At 55.5% G+C, this 26,626-nt stretch overlaps 1 protein-coding gene across 5 annotated transcripts in view; it reads right to left on the bottom strand.

Annotated features, from left to right (window-relative positions):
* Window positions 1-26,626, bottom strand: part of DNMT3A (DNA methyltransferase 3 alpha) — a 268,092-nt gene that overhangs the window by 30,070 nt on the left and 211,396 nt on the right. For all 5 annotated transcript variants that reach the window (XM_073335457.1, XM_073335456.1, XM_073335455.1 and 2 more), the window contains 9 exons: window positions 26,239-26,388; window positions 24,884-24,928; window positions 22,890-22,969; window positions 14,710-14,822; window positions 13,981-14,164; window positions 13,221-13,305; window positions 5,624-5,769; window positions 3,984-4,074; window positions 3,732-3,880 (listed from right to left, as the gene is read on the bottom strand). In XM_073335457.1, the coding sequence (XP_073191558.1) occupies window positions 3,732-3,880; window positions 3,984-4,074; window positions 5,624-5,769; window positions 13,221-13,305; window positions 13,981-14,164; window positions 14,710-14,822; window positions 22,890-22,969; window positions 24,884-24,928; window positions 26,239-26,388 (1,043 nt within the window). The remainder of the gene's footprint in view (window positions 1-3,731; window positions 3,881-3,983; window positions 4,075-5,623; window positions 5,770-13,220; window positions 13,306-13,980; window positions 14,165-14,709; window positions 14,823-22,889; window positions 22,970-24,883; window positions 24,929-26,238; window positions 26,389-26,626) is intronic.

Genomic DNA, 26,626 nt, shown 5'->3' on the forward strand with positions numbered 1-26,626 from the left:
AGGATGTGAAAAAAGCTAATGTACTCAATGCTTTTTTTGCCTCTGTCTTCACGAACAAGGTCAGCTCCCAGACTGCTGTGCTGGGCATCACAAAATGGGGAAGAGATGGCCAGCCCTCTGTGGAGATAGAGGTGGTTAGGGACTATTTAGAAAAGCTGGACGTGCACAAGTCCATGGGGCCGGACGAGTTGCATCCGAGAGTGCTGAAGGAATTGGCGGCTGTGATTGCAGAGCCATTGGCCATTATCTTTGAAAACTCGTGGTGAACGGGGGAAGTCCCGGATGACTGGAAAAAGGCTAATGTAGTGCCCATCTTTAAAAAAGGGAAGAAGGAGGATCCTGGGAACTACAGGCCAGTCAGCCTCACTTCAGTCCCTGGAAAAATCATGGAGCAGGTCCTCAAAGAATCAATCCTGAAGCACTTACATGAGGGGAAAGTGATCAGGAACAGCCAGCATGGATTCACCAAGGGAAGGTCATGCCTGACTAATCTAATCGCCTTCTATGATGAGATAACTGGTTCTGTGGATGAAGGGAAAGCAGAGGATGTATTGTTTCTTGACTTTAGCAAAGCTTTTGACACGGTCTCCCACAGTATTCTTGTCAGCAAGTTAAGGAAGTATGGGCTGGATGAATGGACTATAAGGTGGGTAGAAAGCTGGCTAGATTGTCGGGCTCAACGGGTAGTGATCAATGGCTCCATATCTCGTTGGCAGCCGGTATCAAGTGGAGTGCCCCAAGGGTCGGTCCTGGGGCCGGTTTTGTTCAATATCTTCATAAATGATCTGGAGGATGGTGTGGATTGCACTCTCAGCAAATTTGCGGATGATACTAAACTGGGAGGAGTGGTAGATACGCTGGAGGGCAGGGATAGGATACAGAGGGACCTAGACAAATTGGAGGATTGGGCCAAAAGAAATCTGATGAGGTTCAATAAGGACAAGTGCAGGGTCCTGCACTTAGGACGGAAGAACCCAATGCACAGCTACAGACTAGGGACCGAATGGCTAGGCAGCAGTTCTGCGGAAAAGGACCTAGTCGTGACAGTGGATGAGAAGCTGGATATGAGTCAGCAGTGTGCCCTTGTTGCCAAGAAGGCCAATGGCATTTTGGGATGTATAAGTAGGGGCATAGCGAGCAGATCGAGGGACGTGATCGTTCCCCTCTATTCGACATTGGTGAGGCCTCCTCTGGAGTACTGTGTCCAGTTTTGGGCCCCACACTACAAAAAGGATGTGGATAAATTGGAGAGAGTCCAGCGAAGGGCAACAAAAATGATTAGGGGACTGGAACACATGACTTATGAGGAGAGGCTGAGGGAGCTGGGATTGTTTAGTCTGCAGAAGAGAAGAATGAGGGGGGATTTGATAGCTGCTTTCAACTACCTGAAAGGGGGTTCCAAAGAGGATGGCTCTAGACTGTTCTCAATGGTAGCAGATGACAGAACGAGGAGTAATGGTCTCAAGTTGCAGTGGGGGAGGTTTAGATTGGATATTAGGAAAAACTTTTTCACTAAGAGGGTGGTGAAACACTGGAATGCGTTACCTAGGAAGGTGGTAGAATCTCCTTCCTTAGAGGTTTTTAAGGTCAGGCTTGACAAAGCCCTGGCTGGGATGATTTAACTGGGAATTGGTCCTGCTTCGAGCAGGGGGTTGGACTAGATGACCTTCAGGGGTCCCTTCCAACCCTGATATTCTATGATTCTATGAACACAGCTCCGAACACAGCTCCATGACAGTGCGGTAACACTGCATCACAGCCCCCAAACACAGGGAACACAGCTCCGAACACAGCTCCATGACAGTGCGGTAACACTGCATCACAGCCCCCAAACACAGGGAACACAGCTCCGAACACAGCTCCATGACAGTGCGGTAACACTGCATCACAGCCCCCAAACACAGGTAACACAGCTTCGAACACAGCTCCATGACAGTGCGGTAACACTGCATCCTAGCCCCGCAGAGCCGCTGCACAGCCCTGTAAGAACCTAGAGATGCTGCAATGCCAGGGTGCGACAGCTCTGCAACACAACTGTGCGGCAGGGACACAAACTGCTCTTTAAACATGCATGGATCTAAAAACCTGCCTGTCAGAGGAGCAAATACCTCAAGAGAGCTTTTGCTGGGAGGGGGAGTCTGTGAATCAGGAGCACCACATTCTCAGGGCTGACAGCAGACAGCGAGTTTGGCAGGAGGTGGCTATGCAGTCAGACAGCGGATCTGGCCAATGGGATCCAGCCCTGCACCCACAGAGGCATCGAGAGCACTCCTCCATGAGGCGCCAGACACTGAATTCAGTTCTACCAGCCAGCCAGTGACTAAGTGGAGAGAGCTCAGAGAAGAGCCAGAGAAATGAGCCAAGGGCTGGCGCAGGGGTGAGGGCCATGGCTCAGGGTCAGAAGGGACATGCGGACGAAAAGCAGGGCAAGGCGTTAAGCCAAGGGGGAAGTGTGGAACTAGGGGTCATGGGAGTCTATATGTGTGTGGGGGGGATTGCTCCCTACTGGGAAGCGTCTCCCCCGAGCGGGGTGGGGCGAACTCCTGCCTGCTCCTCCCTCCCAGGGTGGATACCTGTTCAGAGCAGCTGGCTGGGCAGTGGGCACTGGGGTGGTTAGACTGGGTCACTGCACCCACTGCGTACAGCAGGAGGCCCGGAAGGCGGCGAGAGGGCTGGGCGGCTACTGGAGAGAAGTTCTGCACTGACAGCCACGACCTGCAGGGCAAGGGCTCAGACGCCAGCATGCCCAGCCCTCCGGTGCACGCAGTGCTGGGAATCCCAGCCCCACTGCTCGGGTCAGCCACCCAACGCTTGCAGCAGGGGAGCAGCCGGAAAGCTGGTTCAGATTCCCCTCCTGCAGCTGACCCCTCCCCCACAAACAAAATCCTGGGGGAGAGCTGACCCAGCCAGTGTCAGAGACATGTGGGGGTGCTCTGCCAGCTGGCTCTGTGCTGCCAGACACGCCGGGCTCCATGTACCCACCCCCCGAGCCATCCAGTCGGGGTCCCACCTTGTCACTCCAGACCAGGCCCCACTGTGCTGGGCACTGCACAAAGCCAGTCGCAGCCAGTCCCTGCCCTGAAGAGCCACGTGCTCACGAGAGCAGACAGAGCCCAGCGGGGAGAGCGGAGGGATGGCCTGGGGGTGCCACGGGGAGCCGTTAGCTGGGATGCAAAGGGAAGGGGACAGGGTGGAGGGAAAGGCAGCAGGGGGCACAGGTATGGATGGAGTGAAGCTGAGGCAAGGAGGAATTCAGTCTATCTCCACGAGGTAGCATTTCTAACGCTTTCATCATTCTCGTGGCTCTTCTTGGACCCCTCGCCAATGTAGCCACCTCCTCCTGGATCTGTGGGCACCAGAACTGGACAAGGGATTGGAGCAGAGGTCTCACGAGAGCCAAACAAACAGAGGGGAAATACCCTCCTGACTCCTCATCTACCTTCCCCTGCCCATTGTGGCTCTTTGCCACCCCTCTCGGTGGTGGGTGTCATGTCACAGCGGGCCCCGCCCAGCTAACCACCCCCGGGCATGTGTGCACACGGCTGGGCCATGCTCATTGCCCCTCATGCCAGGGTTCAGTCATACACACGGGCACTGAGGAATCGTCGGACAGGTACCAGTCTACGGAAGCCCCCCAGACCCAAAGCCAGACGCTGCTGGGAGCTCAGGACTCTCTGGCGAGCCTCATGTGCATTAGGGGAGGGCGAGCAGGTTTCCATGGTAGTGCTCACCTCTAGGAAGCGCGAAATGTCCCGCTTGTCGCTCACCCCCATGGCCACCACGTTCTCGAAGAGCCAGAAGAAGGGCCGGTCATCGCCCTCCTTGGGCCGGGCTTCGTGGAGAAGGCGGTAGAACTCGAAGAAGAGCCGTCCGGTGCCCTCTGGGCAGCAGGAAGAGAAAAGAGACATGGGTGAGCTGCTGACAGCCTGCCTCAGCCTAGACGGGAGTGGGGGGGAGGAGGCATGGCCGGCTTGGACACCTACCGTAAAGACCCTTCCTGGCAGGGTTGACAATGGAGAGGTCATTACATGGGCTCCCTCCAATCACCAGGTCAAAAGGGCCCCATTCCTGTATCTGCAACACAGAGACACACCAGTGAGGGGCTAGGGAGGCAAAGGAGGCGAGTCCCCCTTGGTATGCGGCGGTGGGGAAACCGAAGCTGGAATATGGACTCCAGTTCCAGGGGCCACATTTTACAAAGATGTTGAGAAACTGCAGAAAAGAGCCACAAAAATTATTCCAGGGCTGGAGAAAATGCGCCATGGTGTGCGACTTTGAGCCCCTGCTGTTTAGCTGATCCCAAGAGAGCCTGAGGGGTAACCTGATTCCAGAGTCTAAGGACTGTCCCAGGGAGAAAATACCAGGTACCAGAGGGCTCTTTCCTCTAGCGGAGACAGGCAGAACAAGAACCCATGGCTGGACACTGTTGCCAGACAAATCCAATGAGAAACCACCCACCTTTTGTTAACCATGCAGGTGACTAAGTCCTGGAGGAAACTCCCAAGGGAAGAGATGGATTCTTCCCCATTGGATGAATTCACACACAGCCTGGCTGCTTTTCTGGGAGATGCGTTAGCAGAGCCAAGTTACCCGGCTCAGTACAGGGGTAACTGGGTGAAACTGACCAGCTGGTGACACACAGGAGGCCAGATTACATCACTGAATGGTGCTGTGATGCAGTGTGCAAACCCCACACCAGGCGAGAAAGGGTTAATCCCACACTTCAGCTGGAGGAAGTCCTGCCCCTTAGAACCAGTTAGGCATGCTCCAATTTCTGTGCTAGTATAAAGGAGAGCAGCCCAGCTCGCAGTCTAGGCCAGTGGTTCTCAAAGCCGGTCCGCCACTTGTGCAGGGAAAGCCCCTGGCGGCCTGGGGCCGGTTGTTTACCTGCTGTGTCCCCAGGTTCAGCGCTCCCAGTGGCCGCGGTTCGTTGCTCCAGGCCAATGGGGGCTGCGGGAAGCGGCACAGGCTGAGAGACGTGCTGGCCGCCCTTTGTACTGGAGTCCCAGGGAGCCCCCTGCACCGAGGAACCCGGACTGCAGCTTCAGGAAGCGGCCCAGGGAGGTGGAGTGAGTGTTATCTCCCACCCGTGTACGGTCAGAGTGTGGCGGCTGGATTCCCTGCTGACAGGGCCCTGGGCTGGGACCTAGTTGGGTCGAGTAGGCCCGGCTCCCCCTCCCCCAGCTACCACCCCCACTTTGGTGGCAGCCCCCGGATTTGGTGATTAGGCCGTGATACCCAGAACTCGAGAGCCGCTATATTGACTCCGGCCACTAGGCCACGCAGCCCTATGCTCGAGGGCCGCTGTATTGACTCTGGCCATTGAGCCATGCAGCCCTGTGCTCGAGGGCAGATACTTTGACTCTGGCCATTGAGCCGCACTGTCTTGAGTCCCAGTACAGTCTGACAGACTGTACCTGCGGTGTCACCATGCCCAAAGGGGGTGGAGCATGCATACTCGGCCACACATCCCTTCTGACCTTAAACTCTGTGACTCTAGAAAAGGGTTCAGACCGCCCCCCCGGAGGACCGCTGCTCCCCTGTGAGACACAGCCGCTGAGTGGGGATGCCTGCCGGGGGGCTAGGGAGGTGAGCGGGGCAGGCAGATGGCAGCCGCACGTACATGTTTCTGGGTGACATTCCGGACGTCGCCGACGTACATGATCTTGCCCTGGTGTCTCACCATCCCCACAGTGATAGAGTCTTCGCAAACCTCGGAAGCAATGTAGCGGTCCACCTGGATGCCCAGGTCCTTCAGCACCAGCAGACCTGCCAGGAGACAGAGCAGGGGTCAGGCAAGGAACAGCGGGATGGCACTGGGGACAGCACCCCAAGGAGCACTTGCCATCGGGATCATCATCCCAAACCAGATGCACCAGGAGACCTCTCAGCACTGAGCAGTGACTCAGGACCACTGGCTCCTCCGACACAAAACGATGGAACTCAAGCAGCTGCTTCTTGTAGCTACCTGGTGCAGTCAGGACACTCGTAGTATCCCTATGGGGAACTACAGAGGCCACTGATTCAGAGGACCCCTCCCCCCCGAGTTTGCTCCTTACTCCAGTGAAAGTAGAATGAATTATATTGAAATTATAATTCATTAAAGAAATGCTGCTTGAAAGATTTGTTGAAATATAGTGGTCAGGAAGAGAAACATTAAGGAGGGTGAGACAATGGGTCCTCAAACCAATTAACTTAGAGCTCCTACTGAGCTCGGAGATTGGTAAACGTTAGTATGCAAATAAGATATGTATGTATATTTATCAGTTTCTGCTTCCTTTTGTCTCCTATGTTGGATTGGCTTTGGCTTGTCTGTATAAATGGGTTGGCTTGAGCTTTTTGCAGTTGGCTCATATGTATCTGGGTGCATTAGCAAAGCGCTTTGCTAATAAACAGAGTGGTCTGACAAATTATGTGAGTCCTGAATCTGACTTTGACAATTTGGAGGTTCCACCGAGATGGCAACTGTCTTCACTGGGGCTGTGTGACTCCTGACTGTTCTTAGGATGGCCGTGGCAAGCCGGCACCTGGGCATTTGGCCCGAGCGGACCTCCGCCAGAACGGAAGGGTGCATGACCACAGTGAAGTCTACGCCATCGAACCTGTTGGTTCCCACTCTGTTCTGGTAGGGATCCCGGGATCTGACATCAGGAATCTTGTCAGGTAATTATTTCTGTGTTTTGTCCGGACTGAGGACTGTCTTGTCTCTGTGTCTATCCGTCCTCCCTGTGGTGTGTTTGAGTCTGGGCGCCATCTCCGTCTGGGGATTGGCTGACCAAAGGGTTCCTGTCCCCACAGTCTGAGTGAGGGAAATCTGCACAATCGCAGCCGCACCGCGCCTTGGCTAAAACCCTTGGTGTGAAAGCAAGGGCGATTGAGGCAGTAGCCTGTAGGCTCCTTTTATGTGTTGCACCGGGCATTGCTCTGACGAACCCAACTTTCCTTCTTGTGTGATTGGTGCGTAAAGTCCTCCTGTATGGGTAACCAGACGTCCAAGTCGGGACAGTCCTAAAGGAACGCTGGCTCAGTTTATGTATTTTAGGAACGGTCCGGACTCCAGTAAATTTCTGGAAAAATGGTCTAGGCTAACTCAGGAGAATCCCAAAATTCAGTGGCCACTGTTAGGATCTTGGGACAAAGACCGAGTAGACATCTTAAAAGACAAACTTGGCCAACCTAAAACTAAATTGGCAAAAGGAGAGGTTGATTGTTTCATGCAGTGGTGGGTAGAGGCAAATTATAGGTGGACAGAATCAAAACTTGCCCCTCTCAAAGATTCTGGCTTCTATCCCACCAGATGCAACTCATTTTACTGTTGTTGATTTGTGCTCTGCTTTCTTTTCTGTCCCGGTTCACCCTGACTCCCAGTTCCTGTTTGCCTTTACTTACAAGGGGCAACAGTACACATGGACCACACTGCCCCAGGGGTATACTAAAAGCCTGTCATATTTTTCCCAAGCATTAGCCCGAGACCTTGCTGACCTTGTTTTCCCGTCCAGGTCCACACTAGTCCAATATGTAGATGATCTACTCCTCTGTTCCCCTTCATTGTCTGCCTCTGAAACTGACTCTTTAGTGCTCCTTACTGTCCTAGCAAATAAGGGTCACAAAGCTTCTCGCTCTAAACTACAACTCTGTCAAGCTTCTGTCACATACCTTGGCTTTCTCCTCTCCTAGGGTTCCCGTGCACTTTCTCCCACCTGTGTCCAAGCTATCCTTAGCTTTCCCTGACCCCGCTCCCCATGCCAGGTCCGGAAGTTTTTAGGCATGGCTGGATTTTGCAGACAGTGGATTCCCCAATATGCCTCCCTTGCAAAACCTCTCCAGGAACTCACTCGATTCTCTGTGCCTGACCCCATGCCATGGCCCCCTGAGGCCAATTCTGCCTTTGTTTCCCTCAAACAGGGTTTGGCTTCTGCCCCTGCCTTAGGGCTGCCTGACTGTTCTAAGCCTTTTACCCTTTTCTGCCACGAACAATCTAGTTGTGCACTTGGAGTTCTCACTCAGATGCACAGAAAAAAGAACCACCCAGTAGCTTATTTCTCTGCCACTTGAGACCCTGTTGCCCAAGGCTTACCCCCCTGCCTGCGTGCTGTGGCTGCTGCAGCGCCCCTAGTCGGAATGTCTGATTCCCTTGTTCTCCGCTCTCCTCTTACCCTCCTGGTCCCTCACTGACCTCGCCCTGCTCCAAGACTCTGCCCCAGAAACCAAGAAAGAATCCTGGGTTGCCCAAGGTTGCTCTCTACATCCCTATTCTTTTTGGCGCTCGCCTACTGGCGCCTTTGTAGCCCCCTTTTCACTCTACCCGTCTCTGGCCGCCCTGCTACACGGTGTTTCGCATGTCGGAAAGGAGGGGATGGTCTCTGCTGTAACTAAGACAGGATGGTGGGCCCCCCATTTTAGCTCTTTTGCAGCCCGCCACTGTGCAGCCTGTACCATTTGCCAAAGCCATAATATTGGCAAACCTGTAAAAGTGGCCCAGGGGTTCTGGGGTCTGCCTCAAGCACCGTTCTTGCATTGGCAACTTGACTTTGTACAAATGCCTAAGTGTCAACAATATGAATTTATATTGTTATGGTATGTTTATTCTCTGGTTGGATTGAAGCCTTTCCTTGTCGCAAGGCTGACTCACTGTCTGTTGCCAAATGTTTGTTAAATCATATTATGCCTGCCAAGGGAATTCCTGCTACTCTGTCCAGTGATCGGGGTGCACATTTTACTGGACAACTTGTTCAATACCTGGACCGTATATCGCACATCAAACACCTGCTGCACTGTCCCTCCCACCCACAGAGTGCAGGGGCAGTTGAAAGACGAAATGATGTACTTAAGAATAAGCTTGCTAAAATTTGTGACTCTACAGGATTAAGCTGGCCAGTAGCCTTACCATTAGCCCTTATGGACATGAGATCCACTCCATCCCAAAGGCATAAATTAAGTCCCTTTGAAATTGTTACGGGACGCCCTATGCGAGCTATGACTACCATTACTCCCGTTCCAGATTTGAACTTGACTCACAGTGCGCTCCTTCAGTATTGCAAGGGACTAATGCAAGCTGTAAGTCACTTCCATTCACAGGTTCGAGCCGCCTGGCCCACGGAACCCACCTCTGACGCTTGCCACAACCTCGAGCCAGGTGATTGGGTCTACGTACAGCACCATCATCGAAAGCACGCCTTGGAGCCCCGGTGGAAGGGTCCTCATCAGGTACTGCTTACTACACAGACGGCTCTTAAACTATCTGGCATCACAGCGTGGATACATGCTTCACAGTGTAAGAAGGCACCATCCCCAGAGAACCAAGCATCACCTCAGGACGACACAGAGTCAATTTTGACTCCTGAAGAAGACGTAGAGGAACAGTCTGCAATACCTTACAATCTACGCTCTCGTAAGGGTTGCCAGAAGCAGACGCTGTTCCTTGGCTGCTGGTATCTTACGGTCTGGGGAGACCACGGTGACAATTCTTTTATCCAGCAGAAGGTGTGGACAGCTCAGACCCTTAATATTTCTAATTGCTGGGTCTGCAGCCACATCCCAGCCCACTCTCAAACTGGAGTTCCTGTCCTGGCTATCCCACTCAAGTCCCCAGACCTCACTGGAGGGCCTCGTCCGTTAAACAAAATATGGAACAGCAATGACACTTGGGAAGCGGTGGGAATAAATGCATCTCAATGGATAAGTGTGGTGGAGGGAAAAGGTCATTGGTGTTGGGTGTGTAATGGGACAGGGCTGGATCTGGGGAAAAGCCGTTGCCTTCAGCATATTGTGGCCAAAGGTGTATGCGATTATTCAAACAAAACTAAAAAGTGGCGGGCCGGGTATGGAGATATGAATTCAAACAGAGAAATCAATCTCATGTTCCCCCTACAGTCATGCAAATAACACCACTCCTCGTAAGGAGAATTACCCTGTACCCTTTGGGGGATACTACTCCTTTGCAAACACCTATATGACAAATGGGTGCAACCGACCCTTCCCGGCCTTAGTAGGCCATCACTGGGTGTGTGGGACCAGAGCTTATACCGCACTACCAGCAAATTGGTCAGGAATCTGTTATCCCGCCCGACTCTTCCCACAATCCCGAGTGCTAGGAACCTTCCCTCGAGAACACCTCCGCAATTTCAGGCAAAAAAGAAGGGACTTAACAGATGCCCAGTGGTATGTAAATAACATAAGCTCCTTAACCTGGGAAGAGGCTATTGGCGGTTCCTTCATACCATTAGGGGGAGTAATACACCATGCAAAAAGGCTCCTAAGGTTACAAGCAGTAGTTGAAATAATGGCAAATGAAACCGGAGAAAGTTTAAGAGCCCTGGCCAAAGAAACAGGGGCAATCCGACAGATGGCCCTCCAAAACCGTCAGGCACTGGACATAGTGCTCGTGGCAAAAGGAGGGACTTGTGCTCTCATTGGAAAAGACTGCTGTGTGTATATACCAGACAACACCAATGAGGTAATAGATCGTGCTAGCCGCTTAGAACAAATCGCATATCTTCCCCACGAAGAGCCAAGTTCTTCATTGAAGTGGCTAAGTAACCTTTTCAATTTCTCTGGCATAGGAAACTGGTTGTTTCAGGGAGCCCTAACTCTCCTGTTTGGAATCCTAATAATTTTTGTATGTTTTCGGTTACTTTCCTGTTGTATCCAAAATTGTGTCAGGCATGCTACACAGATAGCTGCCCCAAACCAGAGGGCTAATTTGACGATTTTAAATATCACTGATGAACAAAGAGATAAAGAACGATTGATATGTGGAACCCAGTCATTGCTGGTCACTGCGTAGCTTGACCAAAAGGAGGGATTGTGGAAAAAAAAGTAGAATGAATTATATTGAAATTATAATTCATTAAAGAAATGTTGTTTGAAGGGTTTGTTGAAATATAGTTGTCAGGAAGAGAAACATTAAGGAGGGTGAGACAATGGGTCCTCAAACCAATTAACTTCTAGCTCAGTAGGAGCTCGGAGATTGGTAAACGTTAGTATGCAAATAAGATATGTATGTATATTTGTCAGTTTCTGCTTCCTTTTGTCTCCTATGTTGGATTGGCTTTGGCTTGTCTGTATAAATGGGTTGGCTTGAGCTTTTTGCAGTTGGCTCACATGTATCTGGGTACATTGGCAAAGCGCTTTGCTAATAAACAGAGTGGTCTGACAAATTATGAGTCCTGAATCTGACTTTGACACTCCCAAGGGTGTGGAGAGGCCAAATTTAATTACACAGCCCCCTGGTGGAAACCTGGGCTCACCCCTCTTTGAAATACGGCCGGCAGGACAATGAGGCCACCTTGGAGCTGATTTCAGATGGCCTGGCCCCGTGGCTTTGGATCCTCAGCCCCTCTGAGTAACCAGGCCAAAAGTGACTTGAGTTGGGAGCACACAAAATCAGGGACTTAGTTTGAAACTGGTGGCCACAGTCGATGGAAAAAGGCTAATGTAGTGCCAATCTTTAAAAAAGGGAAGAAGGAGGATCCTGGGAACTACAGGCCAGTCAGCCTCACCTCTTCCAGTCCCCGGAAAAATCATGGAGCAGGTCCTCAAAGAATCAATCCTGAAGGACTTACATGAGAGGAAAGTGATCAGGAACAGTCAGCATGGATTCACCAAGGGCAAGCCACGCCTGACTAATCTAATCGCCTTTTATGATGAGATTACTGGTTCTGTGGATGAAGGGAAAGCAGTGGATGTATTGTTTCTTGACTTTAGCAAAGCTTTTGACGCTGTCTCCCACAGTATTCTTGTCAGCAAGTTAAAGAAGTATGGGCTGGATGAATGCACTATAAGGTGGGTAGAAAGCTGGCTAGATTGTCGGGCTCAACGGGTAGTGATGAATGGCTCCATGTCTAGTTGGCAGCCGGTGTCAAGTGGAGTGCCCCAGGGGTTGGTCCTCGGGCCGGTTTTGTTCAATATCTTCATAAATGATCTCGAGGATGGTGTGGATTGCACTCTCAGCAAATTTGCGGATCATACTAAACTGGGAGGAGTGGTAGATATGCTGGAGGGCAGGGATAGGATACAGAGGGACCTAGACAAATTGGAGGATTGGGCCAAAAGAAATCTGATGTGGTTCAATAAGGACAAGTGCAGGGTCCTGTACTTAGGACGGAAAAACCCAATGCACAGCTACAGACTAGGGACCGAATGGCTAGGCAGCAGTTCTGCAGAAAAGGACCTAGGGGTGACAGTGGACGAGAAGCTGGATATGAGTCAGCAGTGTGCCCTTGTTGCCAAGAAAGCCAAAGGCATTTTGGGATGTATAAGTAGGGGCATAGCGAGCAGATCGAGGGACGTGATCGTTCCCCTCTATTCGACATTGGTGAGGCCTCATCTGGAGTACTGTGTCCAGTTTTGGGCCCCACACTACAAGAAGGATGTGGATAAATTGGAGAGAGTCCAGCGAAGGGCAACAAAAATGATTAGGGGTCTGAAACACATGACTTATGAGGAGAGGCTGAGGGAACTGGGAATGTTTAGTCTGTAGAAGAGAGAATGAGGGGGGATTTGATAGCTGCTTTCAACTACCTGAGAGGTGGTTCCAGAGAGGATGGTTCTAGACTATTCTCAGTGGTAGCAGATGACAGAACAAGGAGTAATGGTCTCAAGTTGCAGTGGGGGAGGTTTAGGTTGGATATTAGGAAAAACTTTTTCACTAGGAGGGTGGTGAAACACTGGAATGCGTTACCTAGGGAGGTGGTAGAATCTCCTTCCTTAGAAGTTTTTAAGGTCAGGCTTGACAAAGCCCTGGCTGGGATGATTTAATTGGGGATTGGTCCTGCTTTGAGCAGGGGGTTGGACTAGATGACCTCCTGAGGTCCCTTCCAACCCTGATATTCTATGATTCTATGATTCTATGATGCAAAATGTTCTATGATCTTGGGGGTTGTGGGGCCCTTTGGCAGAGCTGCGACAGACAGGTGGAGCAATAGCCCACACTTGGTACTCGCTGGCTGGGCCAAACACCCATCCTGCATGCTAGGTTTAGAACCCAGGATCGCGTTCTGCTACTGAGAACCTACCAGCTGGGTCATGCACTGCCCTGGTGCTAAGCCAGAGCGTTTCTGCTCCCCCTTGCCCTCTGCATGCTGTGAAGTGGGCTGGGCTGTGCTGGTGGGTCACGGCCGCCCCATGGTTGCCAGGCTGTGGGGCTGTAGTGGGGTGCTGTAAGCATGGAGGCGGACAGCAGAACCCTAGTGCCACTCAGCTCCCTCTTGTTAACCCACCTGTGGCAATTCCGTCGAAGAGAGAGAGCACTCGGATGGGCTTCCTCTTCTCAGCCGGGACCGGCGGATAAACCTTTGGTGGGTCCTTAAAACACACACACACAGCGCAGCATGAGAGATGGGGGGCACAAGAAACGCTCCCCTAGACAGTCTCCTCGGACATGAACGGGGCTCCCAACTCCCGGATGGGTCCCATCCCAGCTCTTACGGGGGGAGCTAATCATGGCTGGAGCTCCATGCAATGCGGGGACCTCTCTGCTGCGCTCTCCTAGGAGTGGAGACGCCAGGCTTGCTGAGTGGGGTACTGACCACTGTCTAGACACACACGTCGGCGGGGCAGCGCTCGGTAGCTAAAGGACAATGCCAGCCCAAGCTGGGCCACTCTGGCTGGAGAGGAGGTTTGGAACCAGGGAAGGAGGGAGGCTCCCGAGCAGCCTCCCAGCAGGAGGCGTGGGGGGCGAAGACACTCGCCGAGGGACTCCTGAGAGCTCACGAAGCGGACGCCATGATGGTGCTGCCTGCGACACCAGGGCCTGGACTCGAGGACCCCGGAGATCCCCAGCAGTCCCGCATGTCCGGGATGATCTGGGACCCAGCACAGCGGCTGCCCTGGCAGCCCCGCTGGGCGTGCTCAGCCCAGGCCCCTCGGAAGCAAGCGGCAGCAGGTGCAGGGCTGCGGGGAGACTCTGCTCTGCCGTGACTCTGGGGAGCCGCCGGGCCGAGCCCCCGGGGGGACCGGGCAGCGATGCCACATACTCACAAATTCTTGGTCATGGTTATTGGCGAAGAACATCTGGAGGCGCGAGGGCCAGTCGTCTCTTCGCCTCAGCAGCCCGTAGGTGCCCTTGTGGCCACACATGTAGCAGTTCCAGGGGTCCTCCTTGATGGCTGCCTGGGCTGCACCTGGTCCCACCAGCAGGTCCACACACTCCACACAGAAGCACCTGAGATCCGGGGGGAGGGGAGACGCTTCAGCCCATTTACTGCCCCGCCTCTGTTCCAGGGGGGTGCGTGGGGGGTACTCCTCGCCTCCACGGCCTGCAGGAGCACAGCTCCGCAGCGGGGGCCGCGTGCGACCCCTCCCCGCTCCCTCCCTTGCCGTCCCCTAACTGCAGGGGGCAGGACCGTGCTGAGCTGGGAAGGCAACCCACAGGTGCCAGTCTGAGCCCGCTGGGGCTCAGGGCCCAGGCCAGCTGGCACACAGCCAGAGTGCTGGTCTTTGCCCCAGGGTCCGGCATCACCATCTCACATGTCCCCAAGGTCTCTCTGGTCCCTTCACCACTGACTGGCCTGGCTGCGGGGGCCCTGGAGAGGGAGGGAAAACCGGCTGTAGGTCTCAACCCTTCCTTCCTGGGGCAGTGGCTGGCCGCATGTTCCTGCCCAAGGCCAGACAGAAGCGTGGGGCTGAGCCCCTCCCGTCCCGCAGCGCAGGGCCGGTGCAGCTGGCTGAACGCCCCGGGGTCCCAGCCCGGCTAAGCGCGCCACCCACCTGCAGCAGTTGTTGTTTCCGCACATGAGCACCTCACGGCCACCACAGCAGATTGTACAGTACGACTGGTAGCCGTCGTCGTCGTACTGGTACGCGCACTCCAGGAAGCAGTTCTGGGGGACAGTGAGAGGGGAGTGAACGCTGTGTCCCCTCCGCACCCCTCCACCCAGGGGGACGGCCCACATCACAGACACAGAGCTCTGCATCTGGCCACGGGGAGTAATCCACCCTCGGGCTGCCCTGCTGGGCTAGGGAGCAGAACCCCTGCAGCTGAACCCTTGCTGCCAGGCTGGCCTGCTGCAGGGAGCCTGCCTCGAGGGGAAATTCTTTGAGCAGAGGGCTAAAAGGACCAAGAAATGCTTGAAGGCAACAAAGGGATGGAAACCCAGAAAGAGGGAGGGATAGCTCAGTGGTTGGAGCATTGGCCTGCTAAACCCAGGGTTGCGAGTTCAATCCTTGAGGGGGCCATTTAGGGATCTGGGGCAAAAATTGGGGATCGGTCCTGCTTTGAGCAGGGGGTTGGACTGGATGACCTCCTGAGGTCCCTTCCAACCCTGATCTTCTATGAGTCTATGAGAAGAGGAGGTTACTCACCTGCAACTGGAGGCTCTTTGAGATGTGTGGTCCCTACCTGCATTCCACTGAGGGGTTATACATACATTGAGCGCCGAAGCTGGAGCACTTGAAAGCCAGAGTGTCGGTTGGTCTGCGTATGCACCCTGGCTTCACCTCATGGTTTTGACCGAGGCGAGGACGGGCGGGGACCAAGCCCAGTTCCTTCTCCACCGCAGATCCAACAGATCCGCAGCAGAGGCGGGAAGTGGAATCCAGCGAGGGACCACACAACGCAAAGAACTTCCAGTTACAGGTAAGCAACCTCCTCCTCTTCGAGTGCTGGCCCCTACTGCATTCCATCGAGGGTGATTATTTGCAGGGTGGAAGGGAGGGCAGCCATGCAGCACGAGGCATCCATCGCAGAGTCCCATACCAAGGCGCTGCGGGCAGCGAACTCCATGTGTGTCTGGAAGTGACACATCGCGGAGTCTGGGCTCTCACTCCAAGTCCCGTCAGTGGACGGCAGAATGTCGTACACCTCGAAATCCCCTTGGAAATCCTCTGTGTGGATATTACCTGCCCCTTAAGCCTCTCAGCTATTGCGATAAACGGTCTAGGGCAGCGGTTCTCAAACATTAGCAACCTCAGGACCCCCATTTTGATAAAAAAAAATTTCAATGGCGCCCCTGCCCTGCCCCTTCACTGAGGCCCCACCCCTGCTCGCTCCATCTGCCCTCCCTCTGTCGCTCGCTCTCTCCCACCCTCACTCACTTTCACCAGGCTGGGGTAGGGGTTTGGGGTTGGGCTGTGGAGGGGTGCGGAGTGTGGGCTCTGGGAAGGAGTTTGGGTGTGGAAGGGGACTCTGGGCTGGGGCAAGGATGCAGGAGGGGGCTCAGGGCTGCAGAAGGGGATTGGGGCATGTAGGGGGGGTTCAGTGTGTGGGCTCTGGGAAGGAGTTTGGGTGTGGGAGGGGACTCTAGGCTGGGGGCTGAGGTGCAGGAGGGGGCTCAGGGCTGGGGCAGAGGGTTGGGGCACGGGGGGTGTGGCGTGTGGGCTCTGGGAAGAAATTTGCATGCGGGTGGGGACTCCGGGCTGGGGAAAGGGGTTGGGGGGGGGGTTTCAGAGTGTAGGCTCTGGAAAGTACTTTGGGTGTGGGAAGCGACTCCGGGCTGGGGCAGTGGGTTGGGGTACAGGAGAGGGTTTGGGGTGCGGAGTCCTGGCAGCGCTCACTGTGGCTCCCAGGAAGCGGTTGACGGGTCCCCGCAGGCCCTGGGCTCATTGGCAGTCAGGGAGGCTCTGCGCGCTGCCCTTGTGGCACACCCGCCGCCCCCACAGCTCCCAGTGGTCACGGTTCCCAGCCAACGGGAGCTGCGGAGCCGACACTCGGGCAGGGCCAGTGTGCGGAGCCTCCTTGGCCGCCCATGAGCCTAGGGGCCGCAAGGAGCTGGCGGCTGCTTCCGGGAGCTGCGTGGAACCATGGCAGGTAGGGAGCCTGCCTTAGCCCTGGGCCCCTGATGCGCTGGGAGGGAGGGGGAAGAGTTGATCAGTGTGGCCTGGGGACACGGTGGACCCAAGTTTGAGAAACGCTGGTCTAGGGGACCTCCTGATAGGTCTGGTCCTCGGCAAGTAGAAGGTCAGAGCCCTGCGGACATCGAGGGAGTGAAGGTGCCACTCCTCTGCCGAGGCGTGAGGCTTTGGGAAGAAAGCAGGTGAGCGTATGGGATAATTGAGATGAAATTGAGCTATGACCTTTGGTAGAAACTTGGGGTGCAGGCGCAGGAAGACTTTGTCCTTATGGAACGTGGTGAAAGGGGGGTCCTCCATTGTGGCCCCCAGTTTGCCTACCCTTCTCGCCAAAGTGACAGCCACTAGGAAGGTGACTTTCATGGAGAGGAAGAACATACAGCATGAAACCAGAGGCTCAAAGGGCGGTTTCATTAATGCTGCTAGAACGAGGTTGAGGTCGCACTGGGGGGTGACGAGCTGTATGGGTGGGACAGTCCTGGGGAGAGCTTTCCAAAACCTGGTAGTCAACGGATGTGTAAATACGGAGTGTCCTTCCATGAGGCGGTGGAAGGCGCTGATCGCCACTACGTGAACCTTGAGAGAACTGAGGGCGAGCCCCGACATCTCCAAGGACAGGAGGCTGTCCAAAAGAAGAGAAATGCCCACTTCCTCAGAAGAAAGCCCTTTTGCTGGGACCAAAAGGCCAAGTGATTTCCCTTGGCCCAACAGGAATGCCTTGTGGACTCCTTCCTGCTGCTCGAAAGGCCATCATGCCCCGCCAACATGCACGTCCGCTCTAGAGAAGATGCCTATCCAAATACCAAGCTCTGAGGTAACGTGTCTGTGGATCGGGGTGTCTGATCCTTGCGGGTAGGGGTAATGAGGGACAGGCCGACATAAGGAGAAGGTTGGGAAACCAAAACTGGGGTGGCCAGAACGGAGCCCTTTCCTGTCTGATCTTGTGGAGGACTGGTGGAAGGAGTGGAAGAGGGGGAGGAGGAGCTGATCTGGTCTAACCAGTGGAGGATGAGGCATTGCCTTGAGCAGTACGTGCTGTTGTTGCTGTGGGAGGCAAAGAGGCCTCTGGTAGGAGTCCCGCACTGGCTGAAGATGTCATTTACTATGGAGTCGTGCAGTTCTCACTTGTGATGGAGATGATTGCAGACTCCCAGCTGAAGAGTCATGTTCTGAGTCCCTGGAAGACAGGTTGCTGACAACAGGCTCTTGTGGGCAACGCACCAATCCCACAGACTCACCGCGTCCGCACACAGACCTCCTGCCCCGGTCTGTGATGTAACAGATGGTGGTGGTGGTGTCTGAGATGATGAGAACATCATGCGAGCGATGGGAGAAATGTTCGCCGCGCTCGCCGTACTGCCCAGAGTTCCAGAAGATTGATGTGCATTCTGGATTCCCGAGGGGTCCGTGTCCCTTGCGTCATGGGCTAGGCCATGTGCGCTCCCCATCCTGTGAGGGACGCATCCGTGCTGATTGTCCTGTCAGGGAGGATGGGGATCCCTGTAGACACCTGCCACGGGTCCATTCACCACCGGAGGAAAGAGAGCACCTCGGGGGGGACTGACAGCATAAGGCCTGTGGCACGTAGTGTGCATGCGTGTCGTGGGGTAGGTAACACCCGTCACGGGGTGTCAGGTCACAGCTTGTCAGAAGACAAGGAGAAGCTGTGCCACAGCCAGTTAGCTCTTACGCTGGTGACCCTGACCATAACATGTGGTAGTACGGCCTAGTGGCCGGAGTCGCTCTTCCTCATGGGTCTACATGACTCAGTGGCCGGCATCAATAGAGTGACCCTTCCTTATAGGGCTGCGTGGCCTAGTGGCTGGAGTCAATAAAGCTGCCTACCTCTGAGGGGCTGTGTGGCCTTTTGGCCCACTGGGGACGTGGAGCACCACCTAAGGGTGTGTGGCACCTGGTGTAGGAGGACCTGGGCCCTCTGAGTCAGCGGGGATCCACCCGAAACACGCTAACCTGTTCTTCCGTTCTCCAACCGGAGCCATGACTAAATCCCCCGGGCTGCTTCCTACCCTGTCTTCTACAGCGGTGGCCCATGGTTCCCCTGGGTCTCTGGGGTCCTCGGCCAGTGCAGCTGCTGATGGCTCCCTTCTCTGGATTCCACAAGCAGCCTGGAATCCATCTGGGGCTCGGCGCGCCTTGGCTCTGTGGTTTGGGCCTGTAGCAGCTCCTGGGAGAGAGCCTGCAATCTGCACCCTTCCCCTTCAGCAGTCTGCCTAGACTGAGCAGAGCTGCTGCTTTTATATCTTGCCTCCAGGCTAAGCATGCCCAGCAGGGATGGAGGGGACATGGCCGTCTCATCCTGCAATGCACAGTTAACCCTTTCTGGGCCAGGATGTGGTAGGTACACCCCATCACAGTGAGTAAACCCCCCTGGAGCGACATCCGCAGACAGTGAAGGTGGAGGTGAGCGAAGGCGGTGACATATGTGCAGGATGCCATGAGGCCAAGGAGGGATAAGCAGGTCCTGACCGGGACAGGTGGACTGTTGACTACCCAGTCAACATGTTCCCGCAGAGGCTGGAACCTGTCCCTTGCTAGGTAAGCTCTGGCTGTGACCGAGTTGATGGAGGCCCCTATGAAGTCTTGGGGCTGTGTGGGAATCAAAATTGATTTTTCGACGTTGACGTTGACTCCCAGGGAGGAAAAGAGACTGAGCACCATGGAGGTCGAGATCCGAGTCTCATCTCTGGATTGCGCTGCTAGTCAAGATGGGGAATATAAGGACCGGTGGGCCGCTCCGGGGAGCGGTGGTGAGTCCAAATGGCAGGACCCTGTACTGAAAATGCTGAGGGCCTACCATGAACCTTGGGAATTTTCAGTGGGTTACATGCCTATGTGACACTAGGGGTCCTGCATATCGAGAGCCGAAAAGCATGTGCCTTTCTCTAGCGATAGCATGTCGGCCGCTAAAGCGACCACACGGAACTTGGGCTGCCGGATGAAGCAGTTGAAGCGACGGAGATCCAGGATTGGTCTCCATCTGCCATTCTTCTTGGGTACCAGGAAGTAAGTGGAATAGAATCCCGTGCCCTGATAGCTTGGAGAAATGCACTCCCTCACTCCCCTTTGCAGTTAGGGGTCACTTCTAAGGCAAGGATGCTGTCGTGAGAGTGGTCCCTGAGGAGGGATCGGGGTGGGGGATGTGGATGTGGTAGCATGCTGAACTCGATTGTATAGCCATAGCGGATGGCATACAGTACCCACTTGTCTGTTGTTATTGCACTCCAAGCTGGTAAGAAGAGTGCTAGATTCACCCGAAGGGGGTGGGTTGGTTGCATGGCAGTTGGCATGGTGGTTGACACTCAGAAATATTGTTTCTGAGAGGTTTGAATGTGAGATGCTGAAGTCCGGGAAGGGGGCCTGGAGGGTGGGATCGTCAGGTCTTCTGGCACTTCCGAGGAGGTTCGTATGGTCTCTGGTGGAAGACCTGGGGAGTCTTGAGGAGGTGGTGGGTGGTAGAAGTTCTGCTTGGGTGCAGGTGCACAGATACCCAGCGATTGAAGTGTGACTCTGGAATCCTCGAGGGAGTGGAGGGAATTGTCAGTCTTCAGCTTCAACCAGTGTGACTCGTGGAACTGGAGCTCCTCAATGGTATTTGCACCTCCCTGGGTAAACTGGATGTGAGCAGCCACGATTCCCTCCGCATGACAATGCCCATGGCCATGGAGCGTGAAGAGGATCTGCAGCATCTAGAGCCGACTGTAGTGCCGTTTGCCCTCCTCCAGGATAGACTGGAAACATGCTCAACCTTGCTGAGGAGCCTTTCAGTAAAGTCCTCCAACTTTCTGTAGTTGAGGAAGTTAGATTTGGCCAGCAAGGCCTGGTAGTTTGAAATTGGAGGCTAGCTCAAGAGAAGACCTGGCGTCCCAGAAGGTCTAAGCATTTGCCCTCCTTATCCGACGGGGTGGAGCATGGGTGTTGCTGTCTGGACTGTTCTGTTGCTGCTTGCACCATGAGAGAACTGGGTGGGGGTGTGAAAAAAGAAACTCCAATCCCTTGGCCGGTACGTAGCCTCTCTTCCCTGCCCCCTGGAGGTAGGCATGCAAGTGGCCAGGGTAGGCTAAACAGTTCGAGCTGGTTGCAGAATGGCATTGTTGATTGGCAGAGCAACCCTGCTCGGCACCGAGGAATGAAGGGTGTCCAGGACCTGGTGCTGCTTGTCTCGTATTCCCTCCAGCAGAATATGAAGGCCGTCTGCCACTCTTCCCAGGAGTTCTGGGAACTGCCAAAAGTCATCTGGAGGCGAGAGGGAGTGAGGTTCCTGTAGCATCTGGAGAGGACGATGGGAAATGCTCTTGCTTCAGAAGTACTGGCAGAACCGGACTGAGCAATTCGTCCCCCACAACTGCTTCGGAGCACCTGCCCGAGGGCACCCTGAGCGGGGATGGGGGTGAAGCCTCCCTTGCCAAACGGGTGGCTTCTGAGGGTGGGTACAGAGGCCAGGATCCCCAGTAGGGCCAGCAGGACTGATCCAGCGGATGCTGCAGAGGGCTCCGTGGTGAGGGAAACCAATGACCTCCCAGCTGTTGGGAGAGAAAGATACAGCCACGACACTGGTTGTCCTTTCGGGTACCCGTACCAGTGGTAGGGACTGGGCAGCCCTTGTCCTCAGTCGGAATCCTCCCATGGTGAGGACTCAGATCCCGGTTCCAAAGGTGGTACCCTTGGAGCCAGTGGAAGTGTGAAAAACGCAGAAGGATGAGTCCCAGCGTGACTCGACTGAGTAAGTCCTGGATAGGAGATCGGACCTCCCTAGGTGCGGAGGGTGGAGGAAGGTGTGAGATCTCAGTTCTCCTAAAGCAAACAGTTCATGTGGTTCCGCTGTTTCCTCCAATCCCCCCGGTGTTAACGGTACTCGTTCCGCGACCAGAACTGGCCCTGGAGCGGAGGACTGTCCCGGAGTTGACGGAGCCCTTGTCTTAAGGGAGGCCGACATTGAGGGCATGCACGACTGGGTGCTCGGTGCCAGCGGATCCGCTGGTCTGCGTGACGTTTTGGCATGCTTGTGCACCTTGGAACGCCCCGCTTCTCCGTGGCCGGTACTTGCGGAAGGCGCATCGTCCTTCTTAGGCCTGGAGGAAGACTTACTGTCATGTGTATCATAGAAGATTAGGGCTGGAACAGATCTCAGGAGGTCATTGAGTCCAACCCCCTGCTCAAAGCAGGACCATGCTTCCCTGCCTCCCAGCCAGGCCCTGGCACATGGTCCGAGGCAGCGGTACCAGTGAAGCAGGACTCTATCTCCACAGCTGGAGGTGCACTCCCGGGTTTCTCAGGCCAACGTATGGGGCAGTTCCCCAGCCTGGTTCCAACTAAGGGCTCATGGCGACCTCCATGAGGCACTTCTTGAGGCGGAGAGCCCGGCCTCCTTGGGTACAGCGTGGGACGGATGGGCAGACACAGCACCTGGATGCAGTGCGGGCCTCTCCCAAGCAGCAGTGGGCACACTGCATGCCAGTCGCTGACCGAGAAGGAACACAGGTAGGAGGTGCAAAACTGAATCCTGGCCTCTTTGGTACAATCCACTTTCTGCACGTGGGTGCTGGGCAGGGGGGACTGGTAAACACATTCCACAAAGGCCTTGGTTCTACTAAAATTATTCCTAAAAACGACACTATGTTAAAACCAGCAAAAAGGGGAAGAAAACTATCTACAATTCTGAATTGTTATTTGCCGGTATGTCAGAGATGAGAGGACACTAGCAGCTCTGGCCTGGACCACGCAGCGATGAGAAGGAACTGGAGACCCGGTTCATGCGCCCCGCACTTTATTGCCTTGGATGAAACCCTGAGGTGAAGGCAGGGCGCGTGCGCTGACCACCGGACACTCCTACTTGCACACGGCACATGCGTGACCCCTCAGCGGAATGCAACAGGGACCATCACTCGAAGAAGGTGGTGCCCACACAGGGCAGAGAGGCCTCACTGCAGCTGAGGCCTGAAGCTCGGGTCTTGCCCCTCTGCAGAGCAGAACTGGATGATCAAAGTGCACATGCGGCTTTGCTCGTGTCTGGCCTGGAACGTCCAGGGAGGCTGGGGGCCAGGCCAGCCTACAGAGGCAAGAAGGCTCCCCCCACTCCATACCTTGCAGTTTTGGCACATTCCTCCGATAAATAGAGGGTGTTCCAGGGTAACGTTGAGGCTTCCACAAGAAATGCAGATATCTGGGGAGGGGGAGAGTAGAAAAGGCAAGAGTGTTACATACAATGGGGGCTTCTCAGCCTCACCTCCATCCCCTATCCCGCACTCTGTGTCCCAGCTACCTGGTCCAGAGCACCCCAAGCTCCTAGGAACCGACGCCACGCTGCACTGCCAGCATGGCTTCCCGAACGAGTCAGTGTGAGCCCCGGCAGACTCCACGCCCACTAGCCACAAGAGGAGCCCGGAAGGCCACACACTTTACGGTAGGAAGGGTCATCCGATGTCCTGCATCACACCGGGCAGAGACTCCAGCCAGCGATTCCTGCCTCCAGCCCACAAGCTGCAGTGGAGGTAGAGTGCATCCCTTTGACAGACCCCTAGGCCTAAGCTAAAGTGTTCAAGTGACAGCAAATCCCCCACAGCCACTGGTGGCTTGCTCCAGTGGTTCGTTACCCTTCTCTCCCTGTTAAAACTCTGCTCCTTATTCCTAGCCTGGATTTGTCTCACTTCAGTTTCTAGCCACTGGGTCTTGTTCTGCCTTTGCGAGGTGCACAAGCCATCGGCCCCACGCAGAGCCAGGAGCCAGTCTCGTATCCTTCTTTCAGGTCAACTAAACAAGAGTTGCAGAGTGCAAGGCCGGAAAGGACCATTAGATCACCCCACCTGACATGTGCATATCCAAGGCTACTATACTCCAGCCAGTTACCCCAGTAACGGGTGTTTGGCTAATGCACCTGCCAGCAAGGCAGCCAGTCTGCATTTAGAGACGCCAAGCCGCGGAGAATTCCCCACTGCCCTTGGGAGTCCCCCCCTTCCCTGATTAATTCCACGCACTGTTACAGATTTGCACCTTATTTCTCGTTTGGTCTGGCTCCAGCTCCCAGCCACTGGCTCTCCACTACCTGTCTCCGCTAGAGGAAAGAGCCCTCTAGGACCTGGTGAGTTCTCCCTGGGAAAGCACTTACACACTGTAACCAAGTCACCTCTCAATCTTCTTCCTGGTCAGCTAAACAGACAACACTCCAAGTCTCTCGCTGGAGGGTGTTTTCTCCAGCCCTGTCCTCCTGCTTTGGGCCGCTCTTTTCTGCGCCCACTGCAATTTTTCAACATCCTTTTAAAAATGTGACCCCCAGAACGGGACACCGAATTCCAGCAGCATCTCCCCAATGCCGTGTACAGAGAGAAGATCTCTGGGCTTGTCCTTGCTACCCCCCTGGTTACACACCCAAGGCTTGCTAAGGCATCACCCTGGGCACTCTTATACGGTTGCTTGCATGCTGTGACTCTTACATCATTTCCAGGCACTGCTTTCCAGCAGACAGCCCCCGTTCTGTGCACATGGCCTGTGTCCCCGGCTCTTACGCGGAGACCTTGGCAGTGCCTGGATTGCACACAGTGTTTGAATGGGCCCAGCTTACCCAGCAATCCTGCTCGCTCTGCACTGACTGCCCCGGCACTTGTTACCCCCCTGCCAATGGCTGCATCATCTCCTAACTTCACCAGCAAGGACCTGAGATTTTCTTTCAGACCAGTGCTGAAGACACTGAGTAGCATGGAGCCAACTGCCTTCTAGTCCAGTCTCCTGTCTCTAACCACATCTCTGCCATCTGCCCCAAGGGTGCTCCTCTGATGATCCCATCGGTGTGGGAATGCAACACACGCAGCAACTCCCGCTAGTGCCACGTGCTGTGTCCCCAGGACAGCCCTTCCATCCGACAGGATGGCCACGGTCCGCACCGCTGCATGCCAGTCGGATGCAAACCAGGAGGTGTCTCTGCCAACTGGCTCCCTTCCTGCCTCACCGCCACCACAGTCTCTCTCTAAGCGCAGGACAGCGTGCGGCCAAGGGGGAGGCTGAGGCTTACTGACGTCTCGTCTCTAGGGATGTCTGGGGACAGCAGTGGGTGCTAGGCACCTCCCTGCTCACACACACTCACCTTCGATGTTCCTGCATTTCTGGCGAACCTCATAAACAAGCCGCTCTGGGGGAGCGAAAGAAGAAGTCAGGCAGATCACAGGGGGCCTGGAGGGCGGCTGGGTTACGCACAACGGGACAGGATGCTCTGCGCCGGCCCGCGGGCAGCTCGTAAGGAAAGAGCGGGAGTTTCTCCAGGGCCCAAGAGAAGGGTCTTTCCCTAGCCAGGCCTCGGCCACTCAGCCCTGACATGGGGCAGGGTGGGAATTCCAGCCCCTTCTCCTCCTGCCCCCTGGGGGTGTGGGGTCCCGGATGCAATGCAAATGACAGTGTCCCCAGAGATGGGGCAGTGCGAGGGGGACACAGATCCTGCTGCCCAGGGAGGAGCCAGGAGGAGCAGAAGTGGGATCCAGGCCCTCGTTCGGGTCCAGCCCGGCCCAGGCTGCTCCAGGGCCATGGGAGACGAGTGGGGGTCTCAGAGCAGTCCCCAGTGGGAGAGGAGCCAGGCTCCTTGCTGGTGGTCTCTGCAGAGACACAAGGGGCAGAATGGGTGTGAAGACTGCACTCGGCCAAGGGGAGGGGCTGAGACGCTGGCCAGGCACTGGCCAGGCCCAGGCTGCACCTGCTGTCTGGGTAGGAGGTTTAGTGTCCAGGGCCGCTGGGCACCAGTCACCAGGGCTACACACAGAGCCAGTGCTGCCCTCCAGTGGCAGGGCAATGTGTGAGCATGGAGACACAGGGGCCAGTTCTCTTAGGGAGACGGCAGCCAGGCTCCCTCTGTCTTCTCTCCCCTGGGTGACTGAGGGGAGAGAGGAGCTACTTTGGGGGTCCATTACTCTGCACTGGGGTGGCAGCCCCCACTTCTCTCCTCACCCCCTCCCTTGCCCGGCTAGTGAGAATGAGGCCTCGCAGAGCAGCTCTGGTGGGGCTTAACCCAAGTCCAGAGGCAACCCCCGTCCAGGAAAATCTGGAGCCACCCTGGGCTCGGGGTTCAAAACCAGATTCCAACTCCCCGAAGGGGCAGGGGTGGTTCAATCACTGGAGAAACTGGGCCCACCGCGGCCTGGCTCGGGGGGCTAGCCGCAGATCAAGAAGGGGATTTGGGAGGTAGGCTTGGGCAGCTCTAGTTCTCAGGCTAGCCTTGGGAGGCACTAGTGCTCCCCAGGGCCAGCAGACAGAGCCCTGCAGCCCCCCTGGGCCAGTGGGGTGCCTCCGCAAAGGGGTGGGGTCTGCTCTCATGACAGGGGAGGGGCGCGATGCCAGCTGCACCATGGGAAATGCTGCTCTGTAGCTGCAGTGGTGGCTAGTGGGAAGCTGGGCCCTCGGCCAGCCAGCCACCCCTCTCCAGAGGCCCTCCCTCAGCGGGCGGGTGGCTACCTCGGGTACGCTCGTCTATGATCTCCTTGACCTTGGGCTTCTCCGTTGTGCTTTTCCTTGGTTTTTTGGCTGGCGGAGGCGGGGGGTAAGCGGCTGCTTCTGGCTCCACCCACATCTCCGTGTAAACTTCTTTGTAGGGATTCCGCTCCTCTGCGCAAAGGGAACGGGACGCGGTTAGAGCGGGCGCAGGAGAGCAGTACGGGCCAGCTCCTCGCAGCGGGCACGGGGGAGCTGGGCAAAGCAGTTGGCTGCCAGGCATTTCCCAGGGACACCCGTGGCAGCGTAGGCCGCTGGCCCCCACCCTTTCACTGCTCCCTGACCCCTCTCTGTGGCCACCTGCGAAGGCCGGGTGCTCCTTGGGGCGGGAGCTGGCTGATTTCACTGCACA

The sequence above is a fragment of the Lepidochelys kempii genome, chromosome 3, assembly GCF_965140265.1.
Source record: "Lepidochelys kempii isolate rLepKem1 chromosome 3, rLepKem1.hap2, whole genome shotgun sequence".
In the NCBI taxonomy this organism is placed as follows: Eukaryota; Metazoa; Chordata; order Testudines; family Cheloniidae; genus Lepidochelys; species Lepidochelys kempii.